The sequence below is a fragment of the Ipomoea nil genome, unplaced genomic scaffold (assembly GCF_001879475.1).
Source record: "Ipomoea nil cultivar Tokyo-kokei standard unplaced genomic scaffold, Asagao_1.1 scaffold3043, whole genome shotgun sequence".
In the NCBI taxonomy this organism is placed as follows: domain Eukaryota; kingdom Viridiplantae; phylum Streptophyta; class Magnoliopsida; order Solanales; family Convolvulaceae; genus Ipomoea; species Ipomoea nil.
In genome coordinates, this window is record NW_017619471.1 from 1843548 (window position 1) to 1861698 (window position 18151).

At 40.3% G+C, this 18151-nt stretch overlaps 1 protein-coding gene across 1 annotated transcript; it reads right to left on the bottom strand.

Annotated features, from left to right (window-relative positions):
* Nucleotides 1-5367: 5367 nt before the first annotated feature.
* Nucleotides 5368-7838, bottom strand: LOC109163797 (protein FAR1-RELATED SEQUENCE 5-like). Its single transcript, XM_019312500.1, has 4 exons — nucleotides 7465-7838; nucleotides 7025-7375; nucleotides 6213-6684; nucleotides 5368-5976 (listed from the first exon to the last, which is right to left on the bottom strand). Exons 1-4 carry the CDS (start codon nucleotides 7836-7838, stop codon nucleotides 5368-5370), a joined length of 1806 nt encoding a protein of 601 aa, XP_019168045.1.
* Nucleotides 7839-18151: the final 10313 nt, after the last annotated feature.

The window sequence follows — 18151 nt, forward strand, 5'->3', positions numbered from 1 at the left end:
TGAGTGTTTGGTTCATCGACATGGAATTGGTTCAAGGATCCCAATCAGCCTTTCTCTGGCCCTACTGTTTTCTTGTTGGTATGTTTTAATTCATGAAAATATTGGTTTGGGTTTTATTTGTTTTTGGTGCGTGTCAATGATTCTTTTCCGTTTTTGCAGCTGCTGTATGTGGATAGACTTGTACACACAGAGAGGGTTGTGCTCCGTGCGATGCCAACATGTCGAGGGTGGTCCACTAGGCTTTTAAAGGATCGAGAACTAGCCGAGTTCAGGTGTGGTGGGTTTGGACGGGGTCAGGTGGTTGGACCATTCAGTTCGCAGGTATTATTAGTTCAGATACTTTTTGTTGTTTATGTGTCTTGTTAAGTATTCGTTTGTCCTTATATGCGTGTTTTATCTTTGTGTTGGGGGTAGGGTCACGAAGAAGAAGGGGGTCTCAATCCACCTGACGTTGCTGCTCCTGAAAAGGTAATTTGTCATTTTCTGGAAGGGGGTTTTATTTTTGGTTGAGCGTGTGTACAGTGAATTTGGGGGGTGTGTAGTGTGGTTCGTATGTGTTTGCGTGCCAGTTTGTGCGTACAGAGCTGTTACTTAGTGCATACTATTTTTTTGTGGGGGGGGGGGGGGGGGGGTGTGTGGGGTGTTGTGGTGGTCATGCTATTGGTGTTGTGTTTGTGTTTGTTTTGTAATGGATAATTTTGGCAAGGGGGTGGATTTTTTGCTGGTGATGTGGTTTAATTATTTCTTCCAAGTATGCTATGCGCGTAACTGATTCGGCGGGGAATGCAGTATACTATATTGTTTTGTAGCTTTACGTACTGTGCGTTTATGCGTATAAAGTCTTCAATTAGTGCGTACTATTAGTTTTGTTGGCACGGGTCTGGGGGTTTTGGGTGTGTGGTAATACTGTTTGTTTTTACAAGTATGTTATATGCGCATGGGGGCAGAAGGTGAGTGCAGTACAATATAACCGAATTTGTTTCTATGATTAGTATGAGTTTGTGCGTTTATAGCCCATAATTTGTGCGTTTTACTATTCCGTGTGTGTGTGTGTGGGGGGGGGGGGGGGGGTTGTGGGTGGTGGTCATGCTATTGATGTGCTTAACTGGTTCGGGTGTGTTTTTGTTCCGTAATGGGCTTCTTTTTTTTTTTTTTTTTTTTTTGTAATGAGGTTGGCATGTGTCCGTGTTTATGGGTTGTGTGGTAATACAGTTTGTTTTTACAAGTATGCTATATGCGCATGGGGCAGAAGGTGAGTGCAGTACAGTATAACCGTGGTGTTTCTATGATTAGTATGGGTTTGTGCGTTTATAGCCATTATTTTGTGCGTATTGCTATTCTGTGGGGTGGGGGGTTGGGTTTGTGTGGTTGGTGGTCATGCTATTGATGTGCTTATCTGGTTCGGGCGTGTCTTTGTTCCGTAATGGTTTTTTTTTTTTTTAATGAGCTTGGTTTGTTGCAGGTAATGTTGTTTGGTTTTTGTTTTATTCTTGGACAAATACGTATGTGCATACCGGGGGGGGGGGGGGGGGGGGGGAGGTGAATGCATTATAGTATAAACATGTGTGCCTTTACCTATTGTTGGGTGGTAGCATGCTGTGTGCGTGGGGGGGTATAGTGGTGGATGCATTGTCGCATAATCGCAATTTGTGTGTTGATGCAGACGGTGGCTGAGATTTATGCTGAAAAGACCGATGCAGTAGCTGCAGCTCTGGAGGACATGGTCCACTTTTTGGAACACCATGATGACCACCCAGGCCCGACGGATGGCTTTCATAGGGTTGTTGTAGGTGCTCGGAAGATAATTTTGCTGGCTGATCAAGTTGGGTCCACTAGTGCGGCTCCGTCTGCTAGTCCGGGAGGGGCTGGTGTGCTCAGCGATGATGATATCTGGGACAACCCGGAGAACTTGCAGACGGTCGATGCGGTTGTTAGTGTCGTTCAACAGAAGTCTATAGTCGAGGAAGTTCCACCATCTGGTGCGGGGTTGGACCAGCAGGATCCCATTGTGCAGCAGGCAGATGCGGTAGGTGGTGCGGGTCAGTGCGTTGAGGTTGCCGGTGATGCTCCGCGTGAGGCGGGGGCTAGAGGGGGTAGGCCCAATGCTGTAAGTAAGGTTGTTCGCCGGCGTAGGAAAAAAAGGCGTTATTAGATTTGATGTGGTTGTTCTAGTATGTATTTTTTTTTTTTTTGATTTATTTTGCTAGTAGGTGTTGGGGTGGGTTGATGTGTTTTGATGGCATGAATGGGATGTGGTTGTATCTTTGAGATGTTGGTAACTTTGTATATTTTTGGTACTGCACGGTGTTTATGCAGGTGCAGGATGTTTTGGTGCTATGCGTATATGTGATGTTGTCTATTTACAAGTTTTCATTATTGCGCTTTTTCCGTCAGTGTTCAAGTAGAAATTGTATGTTTCTATATGTTGGGGAGTTTGTATGACTGTTTTTTTCATTTATTAGGATGATGCATTCCGCCCCTCGTTCAGTCTTAGGTTGTTTCAGGATTTTTCGTCTGTGGGTGATGGATTGTCGCAGGATTTGCCTTCCCAATGTGGGGACGTGGTGGATGCAATTGTTCGTGAATATAACGCACATTCAACGAATGTAATGCCTCGGGGGTGGTTTTCGGCCCCATGTGATGCAGTAAGTATGGTTGGATACGTTCCGATCGTTTTTAAATATAATTAATATTGGTGCTACTCGTGCGGTTTTCGTTGGACGTACAGACTTATTGGTCTGTGCGTATGCTTATGGGGTTTAACCAGCGTCATTTATCATTTCATTTCTGGTTGTAGGTCTGTGCACCCGGCACTCTTTTGTCTGGTGCTCGTGTTACTGGTTCACTTGGCAATGATGTTCGCGGTCGAGGTGTAACTAAACGTCTTCGTCCAGAGGGTGTTAATGTTGGTGCTGTCACCCTCTTCACTCCTGGTGAGGTATGTTGTGCAATGTCGTTACCATTTCTCCAATATCTGTTATTCTATGTGGAATTATTATTTTGTTACTCATGGTGGTAGTTGGGATCTTTTTGCTGTGCAGCGTATTCGTCCAGGGATGCAGCCCGATAGCACCATAACTGATTCAGAACGTTGCCGTGCACCATCAAAGTAGTCCCGGCAGCCGTTCGATAATGTTCGCGCGTTGAGAACTCTTGACTTGAATTCATACGAACATCGGACACGCTCACGTGCTGTACACATTCAACATGCGTAGGGTCCTGTTGCGCAAGACGTTTACGATTGGATTGCTAGATCTGGGCGTGCTGACATGTATTACCGTTGAGATAACTTGATTTTTTTTCCCAATCTTTATGCGCGATATGATGATCCTCATTCTTTTGGGGTTTTGTAAACAGTGATGAGGAGCTGTTTCTTTGGTGTGGTCGGTCAGCACGCCAGGCTGAGTTTATGTCTCTGTTGGAAGGTAATGAAGTGCTAGTTGGCATATTAAATGCGTGGACTTGTGTGTTATCTTTTAGGGAAAGGTCAAAGGTTGCTGGTGAACCGTCCAGACTCTTCGTCTCCACATTTACTACAGTTTGTCTCTAGTTGTAATTTTTTATCTCTTGATTTTCCATGGTCCGGTGTTTAGATTTTGGGTTATTTTTTAACATTGTAGTTGTACACTGTGGTTGATGTTTCGGCTCCTCGTGGTAGTCGCTTACAGTGGTTTACAGATAGCATGCAGGACGAGTTGAAGTTGTCTCCTTATAATTTGTGGCATGATATAGACATGGTTTGTGAACTTTGTGTTCATTCGGAGACTGCGCATCTGCCATCCTATATTTTTTAAAATGAGTTTTGTTGCATTTCTTTGTGCTGCAGTTGTTTTTCCCTATACTTCAGACGCAGCACTACTACATCGTGTTAGTGGATTTCAGGCGTATGTGTTTTGACGTTATTGATAATTCGTCCGCGGATGATCCGTCGCTCAACAAATATGGTCATACCCTTAGGGTGTTGGTATGTGCAGTCGATGCATGTTCTTTTTATTTGTTATATTCCTTCATTTTTCTAGGTTTCCCCCAGTAATTTATGTTTCTGTTGTTTGCGTTTTAAATGTTTCGGGGGTTTCTGTAGCATGATTTGCTGACCGTTTTCTTTGAGGATGTGGGGGTGATCGCAGTGTATCTGAAGGCTGCAAAATTGGTTCCTCGTAGAGTTCGGTTACCATGGCGGGATGCAAAGAACAAAGTGGATTGCGACGTGTTTGCCATGCGTCACATGGAGTGTTATGTTGGCCAAGCGTATTCTTCATGGGATTGTGGGCTCCGTAGGGGTGATGCGCGTGCCTTACTTGAATTACGCGTTCGGTACATGTTTGATATTTTGTTGTTCCAACGCAACACGCATAGGACCGCGAATGTCGCCCGTGTTAAGAGCTCGTATGCTGCTGGTCGTTGAAGGACGTTCATTTATTTTAATTTTTTTTTACATTATTTCGAATCTTCTAATAATGTGTTGTTAGACGCCTGCTCCCCTTTCCCAGTTGTTGGTGGTATTTTTTGGATTTCCACGTAAACATTTTCGTAATAATGATGTTCCTTCATGTTCCATGTATTTTACTTGCGGGTGTACAAATCTCACTATCCATGCACATGCCTACAATAAGATCACGCACAGGCTTTTATGTTTTTTTTTTTTAAATGGTGGCATTACACAAATACTAATCCACCATCCATTTTTTCATTAGTTCATCAACGTAACCCGACGCTTTCCATTCAGATTATAATTATTAATCCATCTATTTCTGAATTTATAAATTTTTAATTGGATTTGTTTTATGGGACTTCACGGTAACTTTATTCGGTTTTCGGATGTGTCCTACAACAACACCCAAATCTGTTTCTGGTTTGAAAAACTCATTGTCTACGCACATGCTTAGTTTACAATCACGCACATGTATTTTTTTTTTTTTGTTAAAAACAATTTTTATTTTAGAAATCTGTGTGTGGCATTTCGCAAAAAGTACTCCCACATCCATTTATCCATCATCGAACCACCATGGTGTTAAACTCTTTTTCTCAATAAAGTATTAACTATTCTAGACTCCATAAATGTTAATGGATGATTGCGTACAGTAGCTATACACATGCGGCTATACGCTCACTCCATGCCTGCCGTTCACGCACGGTCCTTGTATTTTTTATGTTTGATTGTTACTGGAAATTCGTGGACCAGGTCTGCCAGTTATATTTAATGAAAATGTTTATTAACTCGTTATTCCATAATAACGTCAAAACAGTTGTGCACAAACTAACATTTAGAATTATTATACTATTTCTATTTGTTAGGGCAGCTTCGACTGTTGTGGCCGGTTGCGAGTCCACATGTTTTACATGTTCGTTTCTTCTTATTTTTCTCCTTCATTGCGATTCTTTAGCCGTCCTCATTCGCTTTCCCGAACCTTTGGTACTTGATACTGCGGGGGGATGCACGGTGATTGAATCAGGTGTCGGGGCACCACAGAATGTCTCTTTGATGGATCGTTTCCCTTTATCTACAACCCCCCCGTCTTCACCGTTGGTGCACCATGTGGACTCGATCTCCTTTAGCGCATTGCTGATTTGTTCTAACTTTGTGACATCCCCTTGCGCCATGGCTATACACCTGTACAATGTGTTAAGCACGTTACTTTCTTCTTTGTTGCCTCGTGCTGTATGGTTGCCACGCTGAAGCGTATCATTGCAAGTTTTGATTGGTGAATTCGTTAGTGCGGTTCGTGTCCAGCGGGGGGGTGATATGTTGCGGGGTATATCCCCGTTCCTGTCATATATTAGCACTGCAAACGCATGGCTGCACAATAGTCCAATTCGATTGTACATTCGGCATTCGCAGGTTGTCGTCCTTGTCCCATTTTCAACAAACACCGTGTATCGTATCTCGTGCTCATCCTCGACCTCATATGTGTTCCCGGCCTCACCGTGTGCGACAGCACGCACCCGGCATTCAAAACATCCGGCACATATCTCCTTCTGCACATCATAAAACACAGTTAATGTATACAGTGATGCTGCCGCTCGCTCGATGCGCAGTTGGGTCTTGTAGGGGGTGTTTGTGCAATGCTGGCACCGCTTAGCTCGGTCTGTGTTAGGCGTTTCTTTCTAATTGTACTCTCTATCCTGTTAAAAAATTCCGAAACACAAAGATGTTTGTTAGTGTTGCTTCTGAAAATCCGGTTCTCTGCTTCAGAGCGTGAGGTTGTACGCACTAGCCCACCCATAAAAACGCCTTCAAAACATGCAGGGATCCACGATGCGCGCTCGTCATACATACGGTTCAACCATGGATTTTCCATTAAGCCAAATTTTTGTATAACTCCTTTCCATGCAACTTCAAATTTGGCGGTAGTCAAGCTGTCGTTCCAAACAACATCATTCAGCTCTCGTCGGAATGCTTCATTTTTGGCTAATTCAGGACTCACTTTATCACCAACCTTCGCCATTATATGCCACATACAGTAACGGTGGCTAGTTTCTGGGAATTCTCTCGCAATTGCAACCTTCATCGCCGGGTCTTGATCGGTTACTGTGAGTGGTGGTGTGCTTCCCATTACGTTTTTGAAGTTCCTTAGTATCCAACAGTACGAGTCAACATCCTCTCGAGCAATTAGTGCTGCTGCGAATGTTACGCATTTTTTATGGTGGTCTATCCCGGTGAATGGGACAAACACGAGGCTGTACCTGTTGCATGAGGAAATTTGTTAACTACTACGCATATAATGCACAGTATGTTTTACACCATATAATGATCAGGGTTACATATTATGTATAGCAACTATAAAAGCCAGGCTTACATACAATGAAATCAAATTTCCATAAATTTTTTAGCATATTACGGTAACAATTCATCTGAACCATTCGTATCCAGATCAACGCCATGCACAGGCTACTGACCTTATACGCACTCCAGTACGTTTAGCAACACGTACACGCACCAACGTTACAGTTATACGCATGTAACAACATTAACATAGGGGTGTATATGTAAGGGAGTTTTGCATTCCGTAATTGAGGAGCGTACCTGTTAGTTTTGTACGTGGCATCAAATGACACAACATCCCGAAAAACACTATATTGCTTTCTTGCCATACCATCTGCCCAGAAAACACACGCCAACTGGTCATTCTCGTTTGCCTCGTATTCGAAATACATATCGTCATAGTCAGATTTCAGATCGAGGTACTTGGATATCAGCATTTGTGCATCTCCTCCTTGCATGTACACCAAAATCTCCCTTCTATAGTTCTTGAAGTCTTGTTGTGTCGCTCCCACGTTTTCAACTCCACCCACCATCTCGGCGTACAGGTCATGACTTTTACTAGCCCCAATATTGACTTTTGAGCAGTCCCGATGAATTGTTGGTGGCCAATATCTAGTTTCTTGTTCAACTTCAAGAAAGGTTTGTAGCTCTCCTTGCACAAGCAGTGAGTGTGCCCCTCTTCAAACTTCTTGACCACGTACCTTCCCGCGCTGTCTCTTCTGAAAACTATTTTGGCCATGCACCCAACTCTGTTAGACGGGCGCCGTCGTTTTGTTTGTGTGGTGGTATTCTGTTCTGATGGGTTGTTCGGTTTTGCATCTTTAAACCCTTCACGATTACACACTAGTTTCTTTTTCAGGATGATCCCGTACTTGTTTTTTATGTCGGAACTTTTGCACACATCAAACCCAGTCACGGATGTATATGTTTTGTAGTACGCGAAGTCGTCTTCCAATGTAGAAAACACCTGGTCGACAGCTGGTTTTATCGATGGGTCACATGCCGTAACCCAAATGTTCGTACCGTTTTGGGATTCATCCATAACACAGTGTTGGCGTTTCTCTCCTTCTTCCATGATTATCTCACCTGCGTAACGATTAGCAATTTCACCACGTTATTATGTATGTCTAAACTTTTTGTAGTTGCATTTTTAAACCATAGCAGAACACACGCCCCCAATACGTCCTTTTTTAGTCCCTTCATAAGCTAACAATTTAATAAACACAAATATCACATTGTTGTCGAATTAATTTAGGCATAGTGCACAAAGATACAACCTACAATGCAACCACCATTACGCCCGGTTTTCTCCCACCCCGTATACTGACATGCTACCATGCAACAACCACCACCACCGTAATTTAGACGTCGTGCCCAAGGCTTCATACTACCATGCAACCAACCATGTAAAAAACAACTCAATAAACACAAAAACCACATTGTGGACGAATCAATTTAGTGTTCTGTAATTACGAATATTGAGTTTTGTAATTGTGAATATTGAGTTATGAAATTGTGATTATAGAGTTCAAAACTTGTGAATATAGAGTTCAAAAATTGTGTTATACTGTTGATTTACTTGTGAATATTGTGTTCTATAATTGTGAATATAGAGTTCTGTAATTGTGAATATAGAGTTATGCAATTGTGAATATAGAGTTCTGTAATTGTGAATATAGAGTTCAAAAATTGTAAATATAGAGGGCAATTTTTTTTAAATTCAGAAGGCGTCGTTTTGTTAAAATGACACTGTTGTGGACCCCTGTCCACAGTATAATTGGGGCACTTCGTGGGTTAGAATCCAGCCCAAAGCCCAAGAATGATAGAAGGTCTGGACTGAAAATCTTGTGTGCACATGAAGACTAGGTCTGATTGGTGAGCTAATTGCGCGGTTTGAATTAGATCCCTTGTGCACGCATGAAGAATAAGACTCGCGATTTACTTCCGCAGTGACTCTTGGGGCGGGGTCCTATAGATTTAAGATTAGTTCGGCAAAATTGAGATAACTTTTTTTTTTCAACAAAAAAAAAAAAAAAAAAAAAAAAAAAAAAAAAAGGAAAAAGAAGTTAAACAATGTTTATGTTTCATGATATGATGCACGTCGTTATGTACGTCAATCTATAGTGTAAGATATATTAAATATAATATATTTAATATAATATATATATTAAATATAATATAATATATCTATAAGATATATTAAATATAATATATTTATATATATTGAGAGAGAGAGAGAGAGAAAGAGAGAGAGAGAGAGAGAGAGAGAGAGAGATGAATACTTGTAATTCAATTGATGATTAAAACGATTGAATACATAGCCTATTTATAATAAATTTAGATAGGAATAATGCTAAAAACTAGGGAATGCATGTAAGTACTACTCCATGTACTGCCATTATTCCATGTACTAAGCAACTACATGCCACCCACTACTTGATTTAATTAACAACCTAATTAAGCCTTGGTTTAACAATTATATAATAATATTATTATAACATTGCCTCTTTTAAACCAAGTTGGATATATTATTGGTCATTCCAATTTCTTTCTTCAATTTGAGAAATGTCTCTGTCTTCAACGGTTTCGTAAAGATATCTGCAACTTGACATTCACTTGAACAATACTCAATGTTGATTTGTTTTTCAGCAACCAACTCTCTGATTTTGTGATACTTGATATCAATATGTTTGCTGCGACCATGAAAGACTGGATTTTTGGACAACGAAATTGCTGACTTGTTGTCACAAAAAATAGTTGTAGGTGGTTCCTGCTCGTGTGGTAAGAACTCCAAAATTCTCCTCAGCCAAACTGCTTGAGTAGCACAGTTTGCTGTTGCAATATATTCTGCTTTTGCGGTAGAAAGTGCTACAATCTGCTGCTTCTTTGACGACCAAGAAAATATAGCTGAACCAAGATAGAAGGCATATCCTGATGTGCTTTTTCTGGTCTCAATATCTACAGTCCAATCACTATCTGTGTACCCATCAAGCTTCACAACTTCATTAGTAGAGTAAAAAATTCAATCATTACTTGTACCTTTGACATATCTCAAAATTCGCTTTGTTGTAGCCCAATGTGATTCTTTTGGTTCCTCCATGAATCTGCTAAGTATTCCAACTCCAAAAGAAATATCTGGCCTTGTTGCGACCAAATACCTCAAACTCCCAATTAAGCTTTTATAAGTTGTAACATTCACATTCTCACCACACTCATCTTTGGAAACCTTTAACTTTTAAGCTAACGGCGTTGAAACTGGTTTGGAGTTTTCCATTTTGAACTTTTTCAAAATATCAGCAGCATACTTCTATTGTGAAATAAAGATTCCACCATCCATTTGAACAACCTCAAGGCCAAGGAAGTAAGCCATAAGGCCCATATCAGTCATTTCAAATCTCTAAATGAGTGCCTCCCTGAATTCTGAGAATAGCTTCAAGTTGTTCCCAGTAAAAACCAGATCATCAACATACAGACAGATTATAACAATATCACCAGAATCCGTGCATTTGACATACAAAGTGTGTTCATGAGGACATCTCATAAAACCACTTTCAACAAAATATGAGTCCATGCAACCATACCACACCCTAGGTGTTTGCTTTAAGCCATACAAGGCTTTTCTCAACCTGTATACTTTATGTTCCTCCCCTTTCTTCACAAACCCTGCAGGTTGCTCAACATATATTTCTTCTTCAAGAAAATCATTCAAAAAAGCAGACTTGACATCCATTTGATGCAATTTCCAATCATTTTGAGCAGCAAGAAAAATAACCATTCGAACTGTATCAAGTCTACTTACAGGAGAAAAAATCTCAAAATAATCAATACATGGTTTCTGCTTGTAACCTTTTGCTACCAACCGTGCCTTAAAACGATCAATTTCTCCATTTGACTTGTATTTCGTTCTGTAAACCAACTTTACTCCAATTAGCTTCTTTTCAGGAGGTAAATCTGTTAATTCCCAGGTACCATTCTTTTCAATGGCACGTATCTCCTCATCCATCGCCTTAAGCCAATGAGTTTCTGTAGTAGCCTCCTCAAAAGATAAAGGATCACAATCTGCAAAAAGCGCAAATTGAACAATCTCTTCATCAGACAGGTCATTATCATGACCCAAAACATAATATTGTAAGTGAGCTGGTAAGTGGCGCTCGCGTTGAGATCGTCGAACTGACGACTCCGGCTGTGAAGGAGACTTGACATTATCTAGAATCGGTTGCTCATTAACAATATTTTCAACAACAGGAATAACAACTGAACTTTCATCTTTAGCTAACTAATCCCAGGCACCATATTCATCAAAAGTGTCATCACGACTTATAACAACCTTTTTAGTTTCAGGATTATATAGCTTATAAACCTTGGAAGCGTCACAATAACCAATGAATACGCACTTCTCACCTTTATCATCCAACTTCTTTCTCAATGGATCTGGCACATGTGCGTATGCCAAACATCCGAAAACCTTGAGATATTTGATAGAGGGTTTTCTCCCACTCCAAGCTTCTTCGGGTGTCTTATCACGGACACTTTTAGTTGGACACCTATTCAACACATAGACAGCACAAGCAACAGCTTCTGCCTAAAAAGGCTTAGGCAGATTCTTAGATTTCAACATGCATCTTACCATATCCATGATAGACCTATTCTTCCTCTCAGCCACTCCATTTTGTTGTGGAGTGTATCTAGCTGTCATCTAGTGTTGGATACCCTTCTTCTTCAGAAAATCATCACAGGCAATATATTCTGTACCTCTATCAATTCTCAAGATTTTAATCTCATAACCATTTTGCTTTTCAACAAAAGGCTTAAATTGTTTGAAAACATCACATGCTTCAGACTTTTGCTTCAGAAAGTAAACACATGTTTTCCTACTGAAATCATCAATGAAATTAATAAAGTACTTTCAACCTCCATGCGAGGGAACCTCCATCGAACACAGGTCTGAATGAACAATCTCCAACTGTTTTGTGGCTCTCCTTGACTTGCCCACGGGGAAGGGACCTCTATGCTTCTTCCCAATCACACAAATCTCACAGATACGATCAGGGACATTCACAACAGGTAAATCAAAAACAAGTTCCTTTCTCGTAAGATAGTTTAACCCAGAGAAATGAAAATGCCCAAACCGCATATGTCATAACCAATTATCATCACAAACTTCATAATTAAAGCAAGTTAGGAGAGTATGCTTAATTTTCAAAGGAAATAGTCGATTTTGGAACATATTTATCTTTGCAATCAAAACTCATTTAGCATCTGCAATTGTACAACACCCTTGAGTAATATTTATCTTATGTCCTTTTTTCTGACAATTGTCCCATACTCAACAAATTTTGGTGTAGTTCAGGAAAATAAAACACATCAGATATAAAATTGTGAGTACCATCCTTCACCTGAATAGAGCTTTTACCTTTTCCCAAAATTAGCACTTTTGACTTATTGCCAAATATCACTTCAGACCGGACTGATTTATCCAGTTCAGAAAACAATTATTTCTTCCCACACGTATGGTTACTACACCCAGTATCCAAGAACCATATGTTTTTATCTGCAAAAAAACTATCGCTGGCCAAAAGTAAGGTTTCAGAACTCTCACCAGACTTTTCAATAGTATTTTCAGCAATGTTTGCTTGATTTCCACGATTGTCTCATTATACTAGCAATCTGCAATCTTGTGTCCATACTTGCCACAATTGTAGGAATGAAATGGAAATTTACCTTGTTTGGTATTACCTCCACCTCTTCCTTGGTTGGAGTTACCACGTCCTCCTCCTTGGTTGAAGTTACCACGACCTCTTCCACTAGAACCTCCTCTTCCTCTTCCACAACCTCTACCACATCCTCCACCTCTTTGATTAGTGCCAGTCACATTAGGGTTACTTGACTCTTCAAAGCTTCTTCAGCTAGTGGTTCCGATTTTGACACAATTCTGTCAATATGACTTTCTACCATACCTTTCAGCTCTGCAATTGATAAGAGCTCGGTTTTGTGTGACCCTGTGATCGAAGCCACCACATGGTCATACTTCATCGGCATAGTTCGTAGAACTTTTTCAACCACTGAACCGTCTTCAATCGTATCTCCGTATAACCTCATCTTATTCACCATATCAATAAGACGAGTGAAATATGCGTCTATAGTTTCTGTAGAGGTCATCTCACAATTGTCATACAACCTTCTCAACGACTGCAACTTAGACTTCGCGCCCGATCGACTCCTTTGTTTGACACCTTTAAGATGTCCCAAGCTTGCTTTGTTGTTTGAGCACGAGCTAATTGCCCAAAAATGGAGTAATGAACACCTTGGTGAATCTGTCCCAAGACCAACTGATCTCGCCGTGTTTGGGCTACATCAGCTCCTTCGGGTAGACCGGGATCAACACAGCTCCAAAGATTTTGAGCTTTCAAATGTGTGGAAATCATAATTTGCCAATAATTGTAATCGAGTTTCCCGTCCAATTTGGGACCCTACCATACAATATTGAAATTTGCAGCCATATTTCACTACGGAAAATATCGGGGTTGAAAGGTTGACTGGCTCTGATACCAAATGTAAGATATATTAAATGTAATATATTTAATATAATATATATATTAAATATAATATAATATATCTATAAGATATATTAAATATAATATATTTATATATTATATTTATATATATTGAGAGAAAGAGAGAGAGAGAGAAATACTTGTAATTCAATTGATGATTAAAACGATTAAATACATAGCCTATTTATAGTAAATGTAGATAGTAATAATACTAAAAACTAGGGAATGCATATAAGCACTACTCCATGTACTGCCATTATTCCATGTACTAATCAACTACATGCCACCCACTACTTGATTTAATTAACAACCTAATTAAGCCTTGGTTTAACAATAATAATAATAATAATAACATTATAACATATAGCTATCAATTACGCTAATCCTAATCGTAAATAAACTAAGCAACAAGTTTAGGGTTTATATTTTCTAATTCTAAATAAGCCAACACATTAACGAGGTTAAATTTATTAAGGGAAAAATGCACTTTTTTCCTCTGAATTATATACTTATAGCACTTTTTCTCCCTAAATTATTTATGAAAACACATTAGTCCCTCAATTATTCTAAAAGTGATGGTTTTTCTCTATGATATATTAAATTGAAAGTTTTACCCCTAAAGTAAACATTTTATTTATTTACTTCTCCAACAAATTATTGCGTATATGTAGAGATGACTACGGTTCGGTTCAAACTGAACCGGACACTATAGCAATCAAATTAAAAGTCTCCGGTTATGATTCAAATCTAGAACCCAATATTTGGATTTCAATTTATTAAAATTATGAATAAAAAAATTGGATCCTGAACCGTGAACCCGCTTATTCCGGATCCGGTTCGCGATTTTGAATCGTCTTTATTTTAAAATTTTATTTTTTATTTTAAAATAGTCTAAATTCAACAATAAATGTATTTTATTTTTTAGTTCGGAACATGAACCGGCCGTTCCGGTTCGCAATTTTAATAAACTCTAAATATCGGGTTTCGATTCTAAATTGTAATTGGAATATTTTGGTTCGGTTGTTATAGTGTCTGTTTGGTTTGAACCAAATTATGGTAATAATTTGTTGGAGAAGAAAAATAAATGAAATATTTATTTTAAATATTTATTTTAAAGGTAAATATGTTCATTTAATATTTCAGGAAAAAAAAAAACCATTTGAATAATTCAGGGAAAAAAAGTGCTATAAGTATATAACTCAGGAGAAAAAAATGCTATATTTTCCTATTTATTAACTTTTTCTTTTTGGTTAAAAATCAGTTACCAAATAAGTACTTTATAAAACTAATTAACAATAATTATATCTTAAATCTTTCAAAAAAATAATAATTATATCTTAAATCAGAATGCATGTAGCGATGAGAATGTATGTAAAAGTGTTGTATTCAATCATAATGTCTGAGAGTACAGAGAGCAAATATATAGATACTAGATAGAGTCCTAGTCTAACACGAATAATATAGTCCTAGTCTAATATGAATAATATTGTCCTAATACTTCCCCTCAAGCACAAGGTTGGATAGCCAAAACATTGAGCTTGTCACGGAGAGAATTAAAACGCAAAGACGAAAGAGACTTTGTAAAGATATCCGCTAGTTGATCTTTGGTTGAAATAAAGTGCACCTCTAACTCCTTTTTAGCTACTTTATCGCGGACAAAATGATAGTCAATCTCAATGTGCTTCGTGCAGGCATGAAACACTGGATTGGCACATAAGTAAGTAGCTCCCAAATTATCACACCATAGTCGAGGAGGAGACGCAGGAGGGATGCCGATTTCATGTAACAGGGAAACAAGCCATGTAATTTCTGCAGATACATCAGTTAGTCCCTTGTATTCTGCTTCAATTGAGGAACGTGCCACAGTCCGTTACTTCCGACAAACCCAAGATATAAGATTATTGCCCAAGAACACAGCAAAGCCACTAGTAGACATGCGATCATTCCAATATGAATCAGCATAGGCGTGAATATCCATAGATGTAGACCGAGAAATACGCAGACCGAGATTCAGGGTGCCCTTGACATATCGCATGACTCTTTTTAGAGAGGCCCAGTCCGTAGTAGTGGGAGCATGCATGTGTTGACACAAGAGATTAACAGCATAAGATAAATCAGGACGAGTTACCGTAAGATACTGGAGAGCACCTGCAAGACTCCTGTACTGTGTAGGATCAGCATAGGGAACGACAACTTCGTCGGTGATTTTCGCAGAAGAGACGGGCGTGACTACTGGCTTGCAGTCCACCATGCCAGCACGTTTGAGAATATCCTTCATGTACCGTTGTTGTGATAAAAGCATACCACCAGATAACGGGACAGTTTCAATACCCAAAAAGAAAGAAGGCACACCCATATCACGAACTTTAAACTCAAGGGCTAATTTATCAATAAGAGCAGTAACACGATCTGAGTCAGAACCCATAATCAAAATGTCATCAACATACACCAAGAAATAAAGATGAATATTATCACGAGAATAGATAAAGAGAGACACATCCGTATTTGAAGGCGAGAAGCCCACAGAGACAAGAAAATCATGTAACCTTGTGAACCAAACACGCGGAGCCTGTTTGAGCCCGTATAGAGTTTTTTTAAGCAAGCACACATGATCAGTTAACGACTTATCCTCATAATTAGGTGGTTGTCGCATGTATACAGTCTCAATTAGCTCGCCATTTAAAAAAGCATTGTGAATTTCCAACTGGCGAATAGTCCACCCAAGAGATACGGCTAAAGATAAGAGAAGGCGTACCGTAGTGGGCTTAACCACAAGACTAAAGGTCTCAAAAAAATCCTCTCCAGCAACCTGATTAAAAACCATTGGCTACCAACCTAGCTTTGTGACGTTCTATTGAACCATCGACCTTCCGTTTGGTTCTGAAAATCCACTTGCAACCAACAACATTCATACCTGGTTGAAACGGAACAAGACGACGCGTATGATTATGGACCAAGGCATTGAACTCTGCGTCCATTGCATCACGCCACTCAGGAAACTTAACCGCCTGAGAGTAACAGGTAGGCTCAGGTGCTATGGTAGAAATAGTGGTTAAGGCGACATGTTGATGCGGACCCGAGCTACGAGTGTTCATAGCATGCGACCGAGGAGGAGGAGTGGCTCGCCGATGGCGTCCGCGCGGCCTGCCGCGCAGCTGGTCCGTGATAGTCCGCTCACTCGATACGGACTGCTCGGGACCATTATCGTCACCATCGCCAGAAGCCGACACGGGCTCATCCGACTGCCGAGTGCCATCAATAGCTGTGGCCGAGACACCACTACCTCGGCACGTCACAACCGGTGCAGCAGACCAAGGTTCGGAACATGGTCTAGCAACCTGCGAGGCAACAGGAGAAACAAAGGGAAACACAGTCTCATCGAATCGCACGTGGCGACAGATAAAAACCTTGTTAGTGTTAGTATCCAAACAGCGGTAGCCACGATAAGACAGAGGACAACCTAGAAACACACAGAGAGACGAACGAAACTGGAGTTTATTGCGATTATATGGACGAAGGACAGGAAAGCACAAACAACCAAATACTCGCAAGTAAGAGTAGGACGGGGGAGATCGATGCAAACAAAAATGAGGAGACTCATCAGACAGAACACGAGTAGGCATTTTATTAATTAGATACACAACAGTTTCAAAAGCATAGTCCCAAAAACGAGACGGGACAGATGCTTGAGCCATTAAAGACAGCCCTATTTCAACAACATGACGATGTCTGCGTTCCACTCGACCATTCTGCTCGTGAGTATACGCACAGGATTGCCTGTGATGAATACCCAGCGAAGCAAGAGTGGAACCAAGCTTTTTATATTCTCCCCCTAAATCAGACTTAAAGAAATAATCTTGCGAGAAAAAGAACGTTCAACAAGTGACTGAAACTTATCAAATATAGCATACAAATCAAACTTTGCACGCATTGGATAATACCACATATAACGAGTGTAATCATCCACAAACAACACAAAATATTTAAAGCCAGTCGCAGAAAGTAATGGCGCAGGGCCCCAAATATCTGAATATACTAATTCCAAAGGATGCGTATTAGTAGTTTCAACACGAGATAAAGGAAAACGAGAAGATTTTTCCAATTGACAAGAGGAACATACATTGGAAATATCACTATAATTAAATGTACTAACAAATGAAGACGCTAGAATCTAACGCAAGACTCGAGAATGAGGATGCCCCAACCGCATGTGGCAAACGTAAGAGGATCGCACAGCAACAAACGCATCAGGGGAGGCAGAAGACGCATGCCATGTGTAGAGACCTCCAAACGCATGTCCCTTAAAAAGAACCTTCTTGGTCAAAATGTCTTTCACATAGAAACAAAGAGGGTGAAACTCAAAGAAAACATTATTGTCTTTCGCAAAACGCTGAACAGATAATAAAGAAGAAGAGAGACCAGGGACATGCAAAATATCATGCAACTTAAACGACCTAGAATCAGTGGCTAACGAAGCGGAACCAACATTAACAATAGGCAAACATGTACCACTGTCGACTCGCAGAGTTTCCGGGCCATCACAACTTGTCGCGGAAGTCATCAATGATAAATCAGGGGTAGCATGATTCGTAGCACCAGTGTCCGGGAACTACTCATGAGGATCGCTGTGGTCACTATTCTCACCAGAGACAGCCACATTCACCTGAGGAGCCGGGAGGGGGGGGGGGGGGGGATGAGAAACGATGCCAACACGAGAGAGCCTCGTGTCCTTGTTTGTTGTAGATTTACCACCAAGGACCCGTGCCCGAGCCACGCCCGTGACCACAACCACGTCTGTCGCCGCCTGAGCCTCGACCGCAACCTCGCTGCTGTG